The sequence below is a fragment of the Neopsephotus bourkii genome, unplaced genomic scaffold (genome assembly GCF_033783945.1).
Source record: "Neopsephotus bourkii isolate Nb327-2 ecotype Australia unplaced genomic scaffold, CSIRO-AGI_Nbou_v1 NB_1780, whole genome shotgun sequence".
NCBI classification, from domain to species: Eukaryota; Metazoa; Chordata; class Aves; order Psittaciformes; family Psittacidae; genus Neopsephotus; species Neopsephotus bourkii.
Window position 1 is genome coordinate 11,401,058 of NW_026902254.1, and position 18,697 is coordinate 11,419,754.

General features: G+C 40.9%; 1 protein-coding gene across 1 annotated transcript in view; it reads left to right on the plus strand.

Annotated features, from left to right (window-relative positions):
* Window positions 1-2,085: 2,085 nt before the first annotated feature.
* NWD2 (NACHT and WD repeat domain containing 2) overlaps window positions 2,086-18,697 on the plus strand; it is a 59,747-nt gene continuing 43,135 nt past the window's right edge. The window contains exon 1 of the mRNA XM_061379665.1: window positions 2,086-2,273. Coding sequence (XP_061235649.1) covers window positions 2,123-2,273 — 151 coding nt within the window. The 5' untranslated portion in view covers window positions 2,086-2,122. The remainder of the gene's footprint in view (window positions 2,274-18,697) is intronic.

Genomic DNA, 18,697 nt, shown 5'->3' on the forward strand with positions numbered 1-18,697 from the left:
AGATAAGACCAATAGATTTGTAAGCAGTGACATATATGAAGCCTGATTTCTTAGTGAATTGCATCTCATGACTGTCAGATTTTTTAACACAATTATACCAAGCTTCAGGCTTGTCTTAAACAGAGCATCGGAGAATCCACAGAGAAGAGAAATATGCGTATCTACCGTGAAAGGCTTCAACTGAGATTTGCTCCTTATTGGACACCACTGAATCCTACAGGAATACACATTTTGAAAGCTGGATTTTCCAATTCCTAGGCATTCTGTTCCACAATAGCACAATCCCTCTGTCCAGTGTTGACATTTCAATATTAATGACTGAAATGTACACTGCATATTTTTTCTCTTTGCAGATAAGCTCACTCACTCTTGCCCCGCTATGGTCACAGAACTTACAGGAATGTTAACTCTGAGAATTACTATCCTTAAATCTGCCCTTCTGAGTTGGTTAAATCGGCTTAAAATTTACAGGATGCAGAACTAATAAAGCAACAGCAAGCAAACACCAACAGCATTACTCCCTTATACCCACATGCAACCACACATGGGATGCAGCTCTGCATATGCCTTGCATCTTTAAGAAAACAGATTAAAAAAAATTGCTCAGCAATACTTAAGGACCCCATCTGTCTGTCACCTTTGTTACTGAAGAAGAGCTGAACAGTTTGCTTTTGCCTGTTTTAGTAGCATCACCTCCTTGAACCAGCTCAGCCTCCCCTATTGCCGAAACTGCCTACCACAGCGGGCAGAGGGGGACAGCAGATGAGTGCACAAAGCACGGTGGGGGCAACGACACCCCATCTCTTAAATACTGTGAATAAATACACAATAAGGTTGGTTGAAATACATTATACAGCGTGCATTATATGTATGTAGTACGTGTAAATACACAAACCAGCTTTGTATCAGACACAGCACGTGAAATAGACTATACAGCCACTACCCATATGAGACACTTCTCTACAGCTTTTAAGCACGCCAAGATAGCTGCAAACCCCTCTGCCGGAGTCTGCATCTCTCCCGAGGAGGTATTCCCACGGCCCCAGATCCATCAGGCTGATGGGCCACCCCCTGCCCTGCCCCCCCAGCCCCTCCTCCCGGCTTCTCTGCCAGGTCCCTGCCTGCCCGCCCCTCCCCAGGAGGTTTCTAAACTCTGCAGCTCGCCCAAGGCCGCCCGCCCGCCCGCTGGGGCTGGGGCCGCTCCGCACCCCACTGCTCAGCAAGGTTCCGCGCCACCGCCCTCCCGCGGGGACCGGCCCCGGTGCACGGCAGAGCCGCGGCCCGACCCCGCCACCCTGCTGAATATTTCATCGGCGCTGCCCGACGGGATGCCCCGCCACTGACTGCTGCAAAGGGACCGCATCCCGCCGGCGGTTGGCCTCGCTTCTTCCTTCCTCTTTCATTCTTCAAACCGGGCCTTTTCATTTATTCCGATAAATAAATAACTGATTAAAAAAAAAAAGGAGATAAAGAAAAGAGAATCAAGAGCATCCCTCTTTTGTAACTGAGCAGGTGGGACTCCCGTGCAGGAGATTACAGAACAAAACACAAGAAGGGCTCTGAACTCCAGAGCCCAGAGGATGAGCCGGCAGCAGTTTCCCTATAAAAATCCGATGCCGGGGCTGTGACACACTCGGAGGAGGGAAGGCGCCCTCAGCCTTGCCGGTGACGTCCCTGCTTTGGACACCGCAAACCCGAGACACTCGTCGTCCCTACCGCGCAGCGAGCGGCTCTCCCACCGCCCAGCCTCCCGCTGCTCTCCCCGGCGAACGCAAGCGGGGCGGGCGGTGCCGCGGTCCAGGCTGCCTCCGTCCCGCCGCCGCCGCAAACTTTCTTCCCGCGCCCTGCCCGCCGCTGACCGCCGCCGGGGAGCTGCTCGGCGGTCAGCCGGCGCCTCGCCTCCCCTTGCCTCCTCGCTGCCCTCTCGCCCCGGTGCCGGGCGGCGGCTCCAGCCCCAGCTGCGCCGCCACCGAGAAGGTGGGCGGTGGCCCCGGGCAGGCGGAGGGTCCGCATGGCCGCTGCCAAGCCGGTGGGGAGCGCTGCTGCTGCCGCGCCGGTCCAGGGGCTGCCCTGAGCCGGGGCCCGGCGGCCGCCCGCGAGGATCGCCCTTCAGCGCGGCGCGATGTGGCCGGCCGGGGCTGGCGGCAGGGTGCCCTGCCCGCGGGACGCGGCGCTGCGGCGGGCGGCTTTCTCCGGGAACCTCTCGGCGCTGCCGTCCCACCTGGTGCCGAGCAGCAGGAGCGTCCGCGTCTTCATCAGCGCCAACCCCGAAGGTAACCCGGGCCCGCCGGGCCCCGCCGCTCCCCTCCGCCCGCCCCGCAGCTCCCCCTGCCGCCCGCAGCCGCCGCGCAGCTCCCCGGACCGGGCCGCCGTGGCTTTTGCCGCTGCTACCGGGAAGCGCAGGGCACCCCCGCTCAGGTCGCCCTCGGCGGGGCAGAGACCGGCTCCTTCTGCCCCTCCGCAGCCGGCCCCGAGGGTGTGAGCGCGGGGAGCGGCGGAGCGGGTTAACGGGGAGCGGGGCAGCTCCTCCTCGCCGCCGGGCACCGTGTGGGGTGGCGGGGCGGGGCGGGCGGTGTGGGGTACGGGGCGAGGCGGCCGTGGGGGGTGTGGAGCAGGGTGGCAGCGCTTTGGGCGGCTCGATTTGTTTGGTGTTGGATGGAACGGGATTTGGAGGCACCGGTGTACTCCGCTCCTGAAGTTTTATGACCGTAGAGGACAGGTCTAAAAGGCACCGGGAGGCGGGGTGTGGTCGGAACAGCAGGGCACACGGGGCACTGGGGGTCGGAACATGGAAACGATCTGCCTTCTAGGGAAGGGGAAGCTTTTCTCGGGGGACGTTTTGTGGCGCTCTCCTGGGGAGGCCGGTTAATAAGAGTTCCCGACTGATTTCACAGCACAGTGAAAGCAGGTCTTGACCCGCTGAGGCTACAGCAAATACGATCCTTTGATCCCAGTCATACTCGGCTTCCAAGGAAGCCGGCGCTGAAACCTGCAGTTTTAGCTTAATAAAGTCGAGATCGCATACTCAGTATCTGAACTAATTAGGCATCCTGCTACTTAAAGCTATTTTTAAAATTACCCTTTGATACGAGGAATTTGCATACATTCAGGAGGTGTCATTCCCACTCGTAAGATTGAAGCTGCTGAAGCATATTCCCACTCGAAGCACGGAAACAATAAATTAAGCATTCACACCTATGACATTTCTTGTCTGTAAAAATGAGCCCACGGTATTCACAATTCTCTTTCACACCACCACCCACTGCCTTCCCCCCCAAACACTTCTAATTCAACAATACTGTCACCTTCTATGCAAACATCAGAGGTCTGAAAACCATGCCTGAAATCACAGAAGAGTTTAAATTTTGAAGTGAAAATTGTCTTGGCACTATTACTTACGGGAGTATGAGAAGTAGTGTTCACATGCACAAAAATGGGCAAAGCACTGCCTTAAAGAATTCCCACACCTCCAGGTCTTCCAAGTTGCTCTCAACGCAAGGAAACCCTCAGCTCTCACATCCGACAACCCTGTGTGTTTAAAAAGATGACATTCTTTAGGGAGAGCGTGAGAATGCTTGCAGTTTATTGTTGCAGTCTAAGGAAACATATATAAATAGTGATAATCAGGAAAAAATGTTTATTTGGCTCTGACAGAAAATTGGTGCGGATTTTGAGAAGATACGTTATTCATTAGTAATGGATTTCTGCCAGCACTGCCTTAACTGAAGTGCTTCATATTTGATGTGAACTGCATTTAAGATAGCTTGGTATGTTAGCTAGATATTTGCTAAAATATTAATAGCCAAAAAACTAAATTTATTCTAAAAGTTGAGGTTTGAAGCCCTATGTAATCCATTTGCAAGGTTTTACCCTTGCATTGTTACTTGAAAAATTCAGCTTTAAAAAAAAAACATGAACACTGAGAGAAAGAAAATAATTTTAGGGTTATTTACATTAGCTTCCTTGCAGACTCACATGGTCCCAACAATTAATACTTCTCATGTCCAAAATTTTATCTGCAGCATGGCTCCTGCTTTATAAAATGACAGTGTGGGACAGACATTTCAGAGTGGTTACAGATTTTGATTATGAGCATTTAGGGACTGTAAATGATGAGAAACCTTCATGACTATCAGTGATACTAACACAGAAGTACTGCTGACTGCATGTGACCTTAAAGAAAGTGTGTATGGATAAACAAGTAGCCTACAATGGCGCTTAGGTATCATCTGGTGGAGTACTTAGAAATAGAAATGCTGTTGGCAAAATGCCTAGAAGAGTTCACAATGCAAGAGTTCTGGAAAGAGAGGTTAAACTCTTCCTACTTAGTAAACCATTCAGCATATTAAACCCTCAACCACTATGTATATTTGCATGACCAAGGCCTTTTTGGTATTTTTCAGCATTTCAGTACAGTTTATACCCATTTGTCTTGATGCAGAGCATTCCTGAAAGTAATGGGGAGTCCTCAGACTCACAGAGGTAGAACAGAGTATTCCTGGCTGCACCCTGTACCTGTAGGAGCTGGGGTGACACTGAAGCCAAGGAATTAATCCTGCTACCAATCACAAGAAAATTTTACCCACAACTTGAAGTATACAAACTTGAAAGTACTTTCCTAGAGTTATGTCAGTTTAGTAAGTGTGTATTGGAGAACTCTGGCGAAACAGTGTTTGATTTGTTCTTTACAAACATAGACTGGTGGAATCATAGAATGGTTTGGTTTCGAAGGGACCTTAATGATTGTTTAGTTCCAACCCCATGGTGAGGGACACCTTCCACTAGACCAGGCTGCTCAAAGCCCCATCCAGCCTGGCCCTGAACAATTCCAGGGATGGGGCGTCCACAGACTTTAGTATGATGGAAATGTATTATGTTTTTATTATGCAAGTAGGAAAATGTTTCTTTATAAAACTTCTTAAGCAGACATCCCTGCAAAGAACAGTAAGTCACATCAGTGAGCATGGGTAATAGGCACAAAATTGCTTCATTTTACAGGCTCTTGTTTTCTAAAGGAAATTTTGTAGATAAGTGAAACTGTATTTTTCCCTGGCAATTATCAGTATCGTCTTGCTCAAACTGTTGGTATCAATTAATCGATCTTCATATCATTTAGAAACATTGAACTTGCTTTATCATTTGACTATAAATAAGTCTGTTTTCTCATTTTAGTAGGTATAAGCATGCATATTTTAAATATGTATTTTGGCTAAGAGAGGTTGGGGATTTTGCTTTAAATAAGTAATTGGTTTTCTCAAAGTATTTGTATTGTTTCAGAGTGATAAGGAAAGTAAGTTATATTCACCTGATTGTAATAAGTGCTTTTGCTGTTGCATGTAGAATCTGTGAACTGTAACAACAGTCAGTTAATGACAGTTTCTCTGCTGCTCAGCAGTGTCTGAATAGGTGCCTGTTATTAATATACAGTTCATATTAAATACAACAGGTACCAACTTCCATACAGTCCCATTACATGGAGCTGTGACATCAGCCCTATATAGGTTCAGAACATTCCAATGATTCCCATCACTACTTCAAACAGAAATTTATTTGAAATAGCAAAGTTTGCTATTTCAAGAAGTTATGTGGTGATATAAGGGCAATATTACAAGCTCTGCTTGAAAATGATGCCTTAATGAGAATTAGGAATTTGTCTTGAAAATGAGATTCTGTGAATTACATCATACAGTCAGAATTCTGATAATTTTAAATTCTCTTGGCTTTTCTGGTAGTGGGGAAGTTAGCTCTTTGCTAGTTCAACTTCAGGTCTTGTTATTACTTTGATTAGTTAAGACATTGATAATTTTGGTTTTGGTTATGAAGGTGTCTTTCATGTCTGTCATATAGTAGAGACAAACAAATGTACTGACGTGGGATACATATAAAGCCAAATCCTACACACAGGGGTTCCATTGAAGACAGGATAATACCTTTATGTAACATATGAGCATGTTCTGACATAGGTGGTGTTAGCCAGTCTTATCTCAAAGTGTAAGCAGGGTTGCATTTAGCACTTCACATGGTAAGGATGCTCCCCTTTCCATCCATTATTTCAGCTGCATACTGCTTACTGTTTACTGTCTTCTGTGCAGCACCTCTTCATACTTCCTAAGTTCCAACACAAGACTGCTTTTAACAGGATTTTGACAGTTTATAGTTTTTAGCCATTTTTTTAGCCATTCAAGACATTTCTGTTATACAAACAGAAACGATTGTGATGAGATCATGAGCAAGCTTTAACAGCCATTTTTAATACAGAAAGGCTATGTTCCTCACAGGTTTTATGTCTCCACTACCCATTTTATGAAACTGTAAGCCCAACTACATATAAAAAACCCAACTAATACTAGTTTTGGCATGATTAACAATCTTAAGTATGAAAAGCTATATATACATGTAGGAATGTAAAGTTAAAATCTTATTCTAGTAGAAGATAGTGCCACTACTTTAATGCCTCCATTGTGCAATCACTGTATCAACCTAACTTGGATGGCTGGAACTTTACCAGTTTCTCCATAGATTGCCTGAGTAAGATTTCCTTATCTTACACTATAGCATGAATTTCAGGTTTTTTTCAGTGATTATCCAGTTGTTCAACTTAGTTTATTTCCATTGACATACATCATCTTGAACATTGTAATAATTTGAAAAACACACAATTCTAATAAAGTACAAATGTCTGATGCCAAATTTATGTATTTTCTCATGATACAGAGAGCAAAATTCTCACCTGCAATTAGTTTTGCTGAATAGAAAAGGATTATTCCTATATATAGTGATTGCAGAAATTGGTCTTAATGATGTTTTTGTTTGGACCTATTGTTACAGGCTGCTTTGCAGGAATTACATGCATTTTTATGCATGTTGATGTACATGTGAAAGAAAAAGTTATGTGCATTTGTAGTGTGGTGCTACTGAACATGAGGGTGGATAACTTAACAGATGAAGAATTATGATTGCTTTAATTCTGAAGTTATTGCCATATGCAATAAAAGAAAGGTAGAATCTTGCATCTGTAGCATGTTCCAGGTGTATTATATTATTTTTATCTGAAATGTTGTTTCCATTAAGAAAAGTATAATTGAGGAAATGTTAATGTACAAAAATACTCAGAAGCCAGAATAATGCTTAGTTAATGACAGTCCATTTTGGTCAGCCCCAAAATACCATACGGTGTCCCTACTTGGATACATTGCATGAAGATCTTCTTATAAAGACAATTTTATATAATCTGGGTGGAATTTATTCCTTAGCTAAAGGAAAACACAGATGTTCAAGTGTATGAAATTGCAAAGGAGGTGTTGCGGAGATGTGGAGACAAATAACTCAGGACTTTTTTTATGCTAAGTGTTAGTTCTGGTTACCTAACTTTATACCTATTTATGGTTTTACGTGACGCACATCACTGTAGTGTTTAAGATCTACAAACTAAGCTACACTTGGGGAAAAAAAAAAGTTAAAGGATTTTAGAAATAAAGCTGAGTATCTTAGAGTCTGGGAGAGCAACATGGTTCAAGTACATGAGTTTGGTGTGGGCCTTGGTTTGAAATATGTCTTCTTTCAGGAGACCCAGAGGTCAGAGATACCTACAGTTCATCAGGTTGGACAGAAGCCTGCCATTTTCAGTATTTCTGCCTCCATGCAAAGTTTTCTCTCTTCATCTTGTGCCACAGAACAACTCTGTTGTTAGTATTGTAGAGCAGAAGGCAGGATCTGACTCTCCATGAAACTGTTATGACCAAGTCTATGTAGGCTTTAACTTTCTTTGAAACGCAGGGCTGGTATATCTCGAGCAGAACCAGTACAAGATGAGTTTTTGTCAAGCAGATCCTGAAGCCTTTGTTCTTGTTAGAGGAAATGACTGATTTGGGCTAGGATGGAGACTGATTTGAAGTTTATTCTGCCAGTCAGATAAACTTGAGAAACTGTTGATAAACTGTATGAGAAGAACTTCTCTTTATGTCCTCTGTTCTTTTTGCAGGTTCTTTGCTTAGGGAGTCTGGGGGCTGGACTAAAGATTTGCTCACATACTGAAAAGATGGGATGTGTATTTGGGGAAATAAGACTAAGATCAAAACTTGCTGTTCAGACACCTTGTGAGAACTGAGTGTTCGTGTTCAAAGGGCATCATGGAAGGTTGTAATTCTAGCATTACTCAAGAACAGCCTAGGTTTTGTTAAAAGCTTTTGTAAAAGGAAAAGCTTTACAGAGGAGTTCAGATTTTATCCACAAGTATACTTGGAAACATTCAGGGTTGTATGCACCTGCAGCTTATGTTCTGTGACTGTTTTGCTTAGTATTGGAGAAATACTGTTAGAGCAGAACCTACAAGTTCTTTTCTTCCTTTGTAACTTTGCAAATACCGCATTGTTTCTTCAGATGTATTTGCACACTAGACTGGTTCCTTATATTGTAGTTTAGGTGTACATACATAAGTATAAATGTATGTATCTTTTTATTAAACTAGAAATACAGAGCAGTCAGGATGTACATGGGACACTGAAGCATGCATTGTTCTTGTGCAGAGTGGCCACCCTTTCAATGACAGACAAAGAGGAGCTTGAGGACCCTGTACACTTGACACAGTTTCTTAGTACACTGAGGGACAATGAAACACTTGTGCAAATTCCATGTGTTACTAATTTCTCAAATAATATGATAGATGATGGACGGCAGTAGTATTGAGTTGAGGCCTTACTGTGAATTATTCCTTCAGCAAGGTGTGAGACCACGTTTGAGAGACAGCACAGTGCAAGGCAGCTTTACAATCAGTGCATCAACACAGAAGAGCTGCTATCTCGCCTGATCAAGGACAGCAGGATGACCTCTCAGCTGAGCCACATTCTACTACACAGCAAACTAAAGAGGATTTCTGAGCCTGTGTTTCAAGGAGACCACGTGTATTGGGTGGTGGGATTTGTGTAATCACGTAAGAACAGTGTAGTACAAAGGGTACATAACTTGGCATCCTGTCTCTAAGCTTATTGCAAAGAAATAACTCCTTTTAAGAAACTTACACTATGTGGGCATATGCCTTGTGTCTACAGATGTGTAAATACCTAAGAGAAAATCCTACATTAGACTTTCAGGTTTGGGGGAATTTTAAAATACTGATTACAGGAAGAGAACTTTTGACCAAGGAATTCCTGAACTTCTAATTCAAGATACGAGGGCAGCGCTTGAGCTGCAATTTTTTGTCAGCTGAAATTCCTTTGCATTTTCTTCTGCTGAAAGTCTGTTTCATAATAAGCTGTCCTTTCAGGCGACAGTAATAATACATTAGTAATACTTAGCTAGCAGTAATTTGGGGTTTTAATATATTGAAGGTGGTAGATATAATAATGTAGTCATAGATAGTTGTGTGTATGGAATACAAAGAAATCTGGCAGTTTTTAATATAGGCAGTGCTGTTCAAGAAAATTGCTTTATCCCCTTACTGGAATTTTAATTACAGAAAGATAATAATAGATGGAATTAGAAAAACAAATTTAATCATAGTTTTGCAAGTGCAGCTCTAAAGTAACTCCACTGGCCTGATGCTACTCTTACTAATATAGATGTTGTATCATAGAGAGGCTTTTACTTACAAAATCTTTAGTCAAAAGCAGAATAGTGTAGAATCACAGGTAGCCAAAGACAAGGAGTGTAACAAGGTAAAGAGGAAAGAGCCCCGAGTCGGTGCAGGGTGCCATGTGAAGGCTCCTGTGTTGAGCAAGATGTACCACATACACCTCTTGTAAGCCACCCGATCACTACCATAATTACATGCTTGCCTCTACCTTTGACCTGGCCTTAAACTTCCATATAAGCATCTGCTATTGCCCATTGTTGAAGACAAGACAGTATGCTGTGCAGACTTTATGCCTGAGCAGCTACAGTCACTCTTGTACAGGATCTGGATGCAGAGAACAAAAAGTCACCTCTACAGACTAGATTTATCAGGATGTCCAAAATACACTTGGTGCCAGAAGCTGGAAAGACTAGCAAATGGCAGGACTTCCACACTGGACTTAATCCAGAGACATTCTAAGTATCAGTCATTGTGACTGATCAGGTAGCTGAACAGATCAGATTTCAAACTGTCAGAGCCTGACAGATACTCTTGTACAACCTACTCCTAGTGTTTGCTTGGGGTGGCATCACTACAATCTTCAGTGTAGTAACACGCCTCTGTGGTATGAGTAAACACTCAAAAATGTTTATTAATAGAGTACTTTCACTGTCTCACCCATGCCTTACAGATCTCCAGCTTTGTCCTCCAACTTTTTGTTACCTGAATCAGGTGTTGAGACATACAGTTATTATAGCATGTGTATGATACATAGCAGTGTCATTTGTAAAATTATTATTTAGAGTCTTTATTTAGGGATGTTTTATCAAACACTAAGATTAAATGAGCATTAATGACTTAAGAGCCATATCTGGACAGCTTCAGTTTCAGAGAGCTTCCCTACTGTAGTGTTTGCTATTGGCGGGCATTTCTGAAGCCTAGGCCCTTTGATATGTTTGTATAATTAAACAGCATTTGCATTTCTTAGAAGCTGCAGCACTTGATAAAAGTACAAAACAGCCATTCAGAAGCATATAGAAGTTTAAAGTTAAAAATCATTGGCAAAATAAATGGCTTTTTCAAACCCTCCAAAAATCTCTTTTAGCATAGTAGTTTCAATGTACATTATCTGTTAGTTAGTATTGTTTGTGTTGTACAGGGTTGATGCAATGCAATTGACCATGCAATGTAGAAAATAATGACTGGTACTTCAGAGTATATGTAACAGAAGTCCTGATGCTGCCTGAGCTTACACTCAATGTTTATTCACAGACGATCTCACTGAGTGGATTTTATTAGATTAAGGTTACTTTTAAATGATTGAGAGCCATTGAGTAACCATGTGGGTTTGATACTTTTAGTTGAGAGGAGTTATCTGTATTTGCAGAGTTGTGCACATCAGCTCTTACATGTAAGATAAATGAGAATCAAATGCAGTAAGATCAGAGCTAGTGAGTTAGAAGAAAGGAGCACAGTACTCCTTCTCTGACCTTGGCAGTTTCATATGTGTGATGAAAGAATAAGAGATCACAACAAGGGAAGAATGATAATGATATATGTATTTAATAATTTATGGGGTCCTTTGCTTCCATGAATTTGTCTAGTTGCTTTACTAGTTAGTCAATAGTCTTTGTACTGTGACAACCTCTCCAAGTCCCGAGCTAGATTATTGCCCGATGGAATGCCTAATCCTGCTAACTTCAGTAGGAATTTCGTATGAACAAGACTGTGTACATTCAGCCAAATAAGAGATCTCAAAAACCTGAAGTGGAAATGTCTGTGGAGTAGCAGTAACTAAAAGCAGGTCTACCTAAAAGAGTAACTTTATCCAAAGCCATCATCGTAATGATCAATTTTTGTCTATCACTATAGAGAAAGAGAGGTTAACTGTGAATATCTAGTTATCTAAATGTCATTATTTCTATGGGGTTGTTAAAACTGAGCCATACTAAGAAATAAAGACATTACAGTATTCAGTAATCTAAGGAGCCTAAGGTATGGAGTCTAATTTAAAGGAGTCCAGTGTGTCATACAGGACTCTAATCTGAGATTTATGTTATTACCAAGAAGTTTCCACACCTAATTATGCCAGCATGATGCATCTAGAGAATCTTCCTTTACTGTCACAATCAAACATAACATAAATCATGTATGACTGCTTGATTTTTTTTTTTTCAAAAGGAAGGACTTAATCTTTTTTTTCTTTTCATATCTACTGATGTATAATAAAGGCCCCACAAATCTAGAAAAGATATCAAAAGAAAAATATTTTCTTACTTGATAATAGTCCTGGTGGCTGGATTCATAGTCTGCACTGTTCTAGCAAAATAAAAGAGTAATTTGTTCTGAAGAAAATGCCTGTTTTTCTCCATCATCTTCCACCCTATAGTATTCTTCATAGCTCAGACACTGAGAGGAGTGAGCAGTGTGTCTTGATTCTCTATTCCTGTGGTTACTGAAAAACACTAGGAAAATTATAAAATCATATTATTGTTTGATAATGGCCTCGATTTACTTACATACTTATTGGATTACATTTAACTGTGATCAGGAATTATGCAATGCTCTTGAAGCAAGTTATTGAAGCATTCCTGTTTACATGATTCCTAATTTGATGTATCAAGACACTAGCAAAGTTCATATGATGATTTACTTTGAAAAGCAAGTAGTTTACAACACGCGATTATAAAGAATTAACCAATCTATGGTTAGCAAAAGGAGTGTCATTAAGTTAAATGTCATACAATTTAAACCACAGCCACAAATTTATGTGGCTGTAACAGAGCGGTATGGGACCTCAGGCAGTTATTTCATTGATCTGTTATTTGTATTAGTGCAAATCACAGACCGGAAGGCTGGAAGGGACCTCTTCAGGACCTCTGGATCTGTCCTCCTTTCTGAAGCAGGATCAAACATATGTGTGACACTCCTGACATAAGATTGTCTAGCTCTTGATGAGCTGTGTCCAAATCAGTTAAAGAAATACACAGGAAAGCAGACTGTACAGCATACTGCTAGGGCTTACAGCAGCATACACAGACACAAAATAAGTTCATTCAATAAAAATTACCGAAGGCAAAAAATTCCCTGAAAATTTCCTTGCTTAGAATGAATTTCATTGACTTTCACTAATGTATGTCATTATTCATAAATGTCTCAAATCCCGTTAATGCCTCTTCATCCTTTTACTGTGATAGGAAACCGATATATCCATCCATGCAAAAGACAGATAATATAAAGCAGTAAACTCCCATAAAGAGTATTTTACCATGGATGTTTGTCCTGCAATGGCATGTGTGTTTCAGGAGAAGCTTTCCTGCAAATGAAGCATTTATGAAGTGTCTAATAGCTCATGTTACAGCTTTTCCTTTGGGGCTTTATTTATGACTGGGATGAGTAATCCTAGGAGGGAAAACATGTAAATATTACAGGATTTCTCTCAGTTATCTGCTAATTTACTCTCATGTAGGGTATTCATTATATTTGAGATTAATATCATTTGGTCAGATTTGTTTAATGTCAGTCAATGAACTAAAAATATTTTTCAAAAGAGAACAGAAGACATGTAGAAGACACAGATGATCATTCATTCCTCCTTTCTTTAGAAAACAGAGTTAAATGCAGATTATATCCTTACATTCCACCTGTTTTAATTCTGAATGTTCTATTTTATACTTTCTGTAATCAACCATAGAATCATAGAATCAACTAGATTGGGAAAGACCTTTAGGATCATCAAGTCCAACCATTACCCCAGGACTACCAAGGCCACCACTAAATCATATCACCGAGAGCCTCATCTACACAGTTTTTGAACATTTTCAGGGATGGCGATTCCACCACTTCCCTGGGCAGCCTGTTCCAATGCCAGACCACCCTCTCTCTCTGTGAAGAATTTTTTCCTAATATCCAATCTAAACTTCCCCTGGTGCAGTTTGAGACTGTTACCTCTTGTCCTATCGCTTGTGACTTGGGAGAAGAAACTGACTTCCACCTCACTACAACCTCCTTTCAGGTAGTTGTAGAGAGCAGTAAGGTCCCCCTTGAGCCTTCTCTTCTCCAGACTAAACAATCAAACCATGTAACTAAACAACTGAGAAACTAAACCACTAAGCAATCAAACCATATATAATAAACAACTAAAAAACTAAACCAAGTATAATACTATATATTAAGCAATTCCATTGCTGGTGTATTGTTCCAGTGTTAATACCACAGTCATCTCCAAATAGTCATTATGTAAATTGAAAATTGTTTCAAATAAGAAAATTTAGATCCCCAGTTGTGGAGTCAGTTGTAGGTCTGAAAGATAAAAGATGGCTTGCACATCTTTTAATCTATTCTGTGGCCAAGGGACAAATATCTTCACAGGCACTGAGAAAGACTGATAGTGTCTGGCAGTGCAAGAAATGGAAATGTAGGCAGACATTTTCTACACTGCTGCTGAGAGTATAGTGTCATAGAAGATCTTTATCCTCCTTTAAAGGTAATTGTAAATCATTGGGTAACACTATTGTGAAAATAAGAGGAAAGAGCTGTGGAAGATAGCTAAAGTCATTTGAAAGTACTAATATGGAAGACAGTCTGTAGTTCAGTCACTGACTGATTAAATTCGTATGCCAGTTCTGGCAGTTCTTCAAATGCTATTTGCTGTATCACACTAGTGAAAGATATTTGTGAGAAACTGAAAGTAGTTGTTTCAATTACATCAGCTTCTCAAATGGAGCGAGTTACTAGAACATGTCCTTTTTCAATTACTAACTCCTCAAGATGGTTAAACTGCAAATTTACTATTACCTTGATACATATAATCAAGCAAATGTGGTTAGCAAACAGAAAAATGAAACCTGGAACAAGAAAACAATATCTAATAATATCAAGGCATCAGAAGAATATTTGACTCATAAAAGCAGATACATTCTAGAATTTATTAAAAATGGCCTTTTCAACTGTATTATATAATCTTCACTAAAAATAATGCTTAGATGAATCACTGGAATTGGAAAGGGTAAGGGAGAACGGAGGTAAGATAAATCACTTCCTTTCCATGTCAATCACTGTTTTCCTCTCAGACGTTACATAATCCCTCAAAATGAGCCAGTTTTATGAATTGTGTGGTTATGTTCAGTGACTTCTAGTGCAGACCCCACCTGGAATTATCCATTTTAACATTGTTGTACTGCAGTGCCTGTAAGTGGGTGGTTGTAGCTAGGTGGAAGTTGTCTGGTGGTATGTGAAATAGTCCTCTTGCAGCTGCTCTCCTTTGCTGAGATTGTCACATACTTTCTTTATCTTTGATAGCTGTTTCTACAGCAGCCAAGAACTATTCTGACTGTGCAGTGGTGTTATTTAATAGTCCTCTCCATTTAGCATCAAGAAAAAAAGAAGTCTGTTGCAAAGAAAAACTATTGATGCAGACTTACTGCACTGATAGCAAGCAGCACCTTTCACTTCTTCTGTGGGTGTCTCTGCACACCCACAAATGTCATGTTTAAGACTTTTTCATCTGCTGGCATTAAAGTCTTCTACATCTTTCACCTGAAGCCCATACAGTAAGCTGCATTTATCAGTCATGCTTTCCAGCTGGCCCAACTGACTTCAGCAGTTTTATAGTGTTGCAAACCATGGCCATGTTCCACCAGACTTAAGGAAGAATACGACCCGGACTAGAAATTTGTGACTTGTGAACTTAAATAGAACATTTAGAGGAGAGAAGGGCAACTTTACCAGAGAGCCAACAGTGCTTGCAGAGCTCTTCCATAGCTTCACAGCACTGCCAGATGTAAAGTCACATAGGAGTGTTTATTGGAGTTTCTTCAGAACATGGTGTATTTAACGGGCCTGTGCCGGCCTGTACTGTGAAATACATGCGCTTTTATGAGACCTGCTTTCTCATGTTTTTTATGACCTACCTCTGCTTATGCCTTCTCAAAGCCTACAATATACTACTTTGCTGGCTTCCAGCACTTGAATCTGCAGTTCAGTTGGAGGCAGAATGTCTGTGACATCCCATTTCTTTATTGATTGCCACTGCCTCATTACCTCAAGTGCTTTAGTAACATGCTCTGATTGTTTTCTCTGGTCTAGTGATGTCAGAAAAAAAAAAAAGTAAAGCTACTGCAGTATATACAACTTAATTGTTAAAAACATTTTCTAGTGTTGTACAGCTTTTTTTTCTGCTTTCTAGATAATTCCACATTTTTTTTTTAAATGTGAGTTGACACCTCTAGATGAACTAGTAGAATTTTAGCACATATCTTTGTTACTGCAGTGGCCCTTTTTATGTCTTCTGTTACACATTTTTTCACAGCTCACTCAGGAGTCCTCTTTTAGATTTCACAAGAAGTTTTTCTTTCATATTAGTTTTGATTATATTTGCAAATTCTTGTCTTTGTGGTCTTTGCTCTTTTCCAGTTCTTAGTTTTAATAAGCTCTGGTGTTGTGCAGAGATAATTTTCAGACTTAATTTTGGTGTCTCTAAATGTGCTGCGTCTTCAGTTTCTCCTGTCACATCATTTAATTGTGTTTAACGATAATTGTGAATTGTCATGTTTTCAAGAGCTTTTCCTAGGTTGCTTTATTAAATGAAAGAATTAGATTTTGTTGAATTCTTCCACTTACACAGTTTGCAGAATGCAAAATTCTCTGCCTGTAGAGATTTTGCCTTCAACCCATGATGCTGCCAAAGCTCCCACTGTGCACTGGCATTTGCATTTGCAGTGATTGCCACAAATCATAGTCAAGGGACGCAAGGATGCATAGGATCCCAGGCTGCAATTTAGGGACCATTTGCAGGATTGGCAAAGGATTCTGAGCCAACTCAACTCTTCCTTTTTTCTTCAGGAACTTCTGCATGTAATGGCGTTGTGTTCCCAAGGGATAATGTGAGGTTATTTATTGGGATACATTATGAGATAAATTTCTGCATCAGAGTCCTCACCCAGACCATACCCCCCAGATTCAGCGAGGATGAAGTGTTTGTTTATTTATTTATTTATTTATGGATTGAAGGATTTCATCCAAACTGTGGAAAACAGTAAGCCATCAAAAGTTTTAGGGTTTCAGTACGAGCCACAAATGTAGACCTTCATTTAAAATCCACTGAGATTAACAAATCTTTCCATTTTAACATCACCAACCTTTGGGTCACACTTGAAATTTGTTTCATGTAAGCATACTGTGCGCATAGTGAAACTCAGACCTCTCAGAAACCAAGATTTGTTTTAAATTGTAAACACAATCATGAGTGAATAATGAAAATTTGAATCTTGATATTTGCTTTTCCCTCTGTCAAGTCAGTTCAATACTGATATATTTCCTCTAAATTCTGTATTTTAGCCTGGGTCTTGTCCCCTTTGATTTTACTAGTCGCCTCATTTTTTATACATGCAAATTGATAACTGGGTGTTATGGGTAAGCCAATAGGTGGCACTGGTTAATCATATTAACAGTCAAGATGCAGGATATTGTTTAAGCATGATATCACTGTGAAATGTGGCCAGCTATTAAACATTATAATTAAAAAAATAAAAAAAACATATCCTGTATGTGTTGTTTTAAATCTGTCATCTTATAGAACTGAGGGGAAAATTTCAGAGAAATCAATTTTAAAACTACATCTCTTTAAATTGGATATTGCTTGATTTGGCGCTAATATAGAAGAGCTTATTGCTGCAACTAGAAGTTTTAGGCTTATAATTACGTCCTACATTTTGAATCCTGGCTCAGGTAGTTAGGTCTTTTACTTTGATAATGTTTTTGTTTAAATGTTCTAGTGTAGACCACAAAGTCACACCCTGTCATTCCTTCACAACTGAGAGACACAGCATTCCTTACTATTTAATGTTATTTTTCATTATTACTTCTGGCTTTCACGCCAAGCAGCCATTGCTTTGGGCTCAAATGCTCAGCCCACTGTTATTGGGGTTATTAAGCACTGAAAAGGTTGAGGAGAGGAAGATGTCACCAATGTTGTTAAGCAATAGCCTGGTGGCTATAGCACTGAATCTGAGCTGAAGAACTGGAGTCTACATCTTCCTTAGTCCAGCACGCTTTGTGCCCATCTCATGATCGCCATCAGGCTGGGAGAGGACACGCAGCTGTATACATCACAGTAATCTTGCAGTATTTTGCTAGTCAGAATTTATTTGGGGGGGTTACTAGACTTTATAGGGTTTAATTTAATTAATGAATGGCCTTCAGTCTGTCCAGTTTCTCACTTGCCTTCCATAGAGAGCTGGTAGAGACCGCAATGTTGGCAGTGTTGTTTGGGGAGGGGACACTGGAAGAAGTGAGCCAAACCAACCTGTTACCATTCCTAGTCTACCTAAATAGTCTTGGGAAGCTCTGGATGCTTACTCTAATGCTCTCTACTCGCAGAAACTCCAAAGGAAGGAAATGACAAGTCTATGGATTTAATTTTCTAGGAAGCAAGGGTACTAGGTAGCTCAAGTCATTTTTGCTTTTATTACCAGCTACATAGAATTATAGAATGGTTTGGGTTGGAAAGGGTCTAAAGTTCCAACCCCCCTGCCATGGGCAGGGACACCTCACACTAGACCATATCACCCAAGGCTCTGTCCAGCCTTTCCTTGAACACTGCCAGAGGTGGAGCATTTACCATTTCTTTGGGCAGCCTGTTCCAGTGCCTCACCACCCTCACAGTCAAGGACTTCTTTCTTATATCTAACCCTTCCCCCTGCTTAAGTTTAAACCCATTACCCCTTGTCCTATCACTGTAGTCCACGATGAAGAGTCCTTCTCCAGCATTCTTGTAGGGACCTCTTTAGATACTGGAGGGCTTCTATGATTCAGACTCATTGCTTGCAAAGTGCTCTGAGACTCTCAGATGAAAAGCACTATAGAAGTGAAAATTGCTTATTATTATGGTATTATTTTCAGACACAAGGTTTCCATAATATTTAGGGACATTTGTTACCTTCTAGTATTCAAAGCTTTTAGTAGGAGAGGTAATAGACAATACTATTGTGTATTACTAGTAAAAAAGGCAGTTTAAAAGGAATAATTTAGTTGAATAGTTGTTACGTGACAAGAAAGTACTAGTACGAAGATGCTGGCAGCCAGTTCCTTACTTGGTTTTGCTGCTAAGTAATTGCTTATTTGCCTCATATCCTCAGATAATTCAAG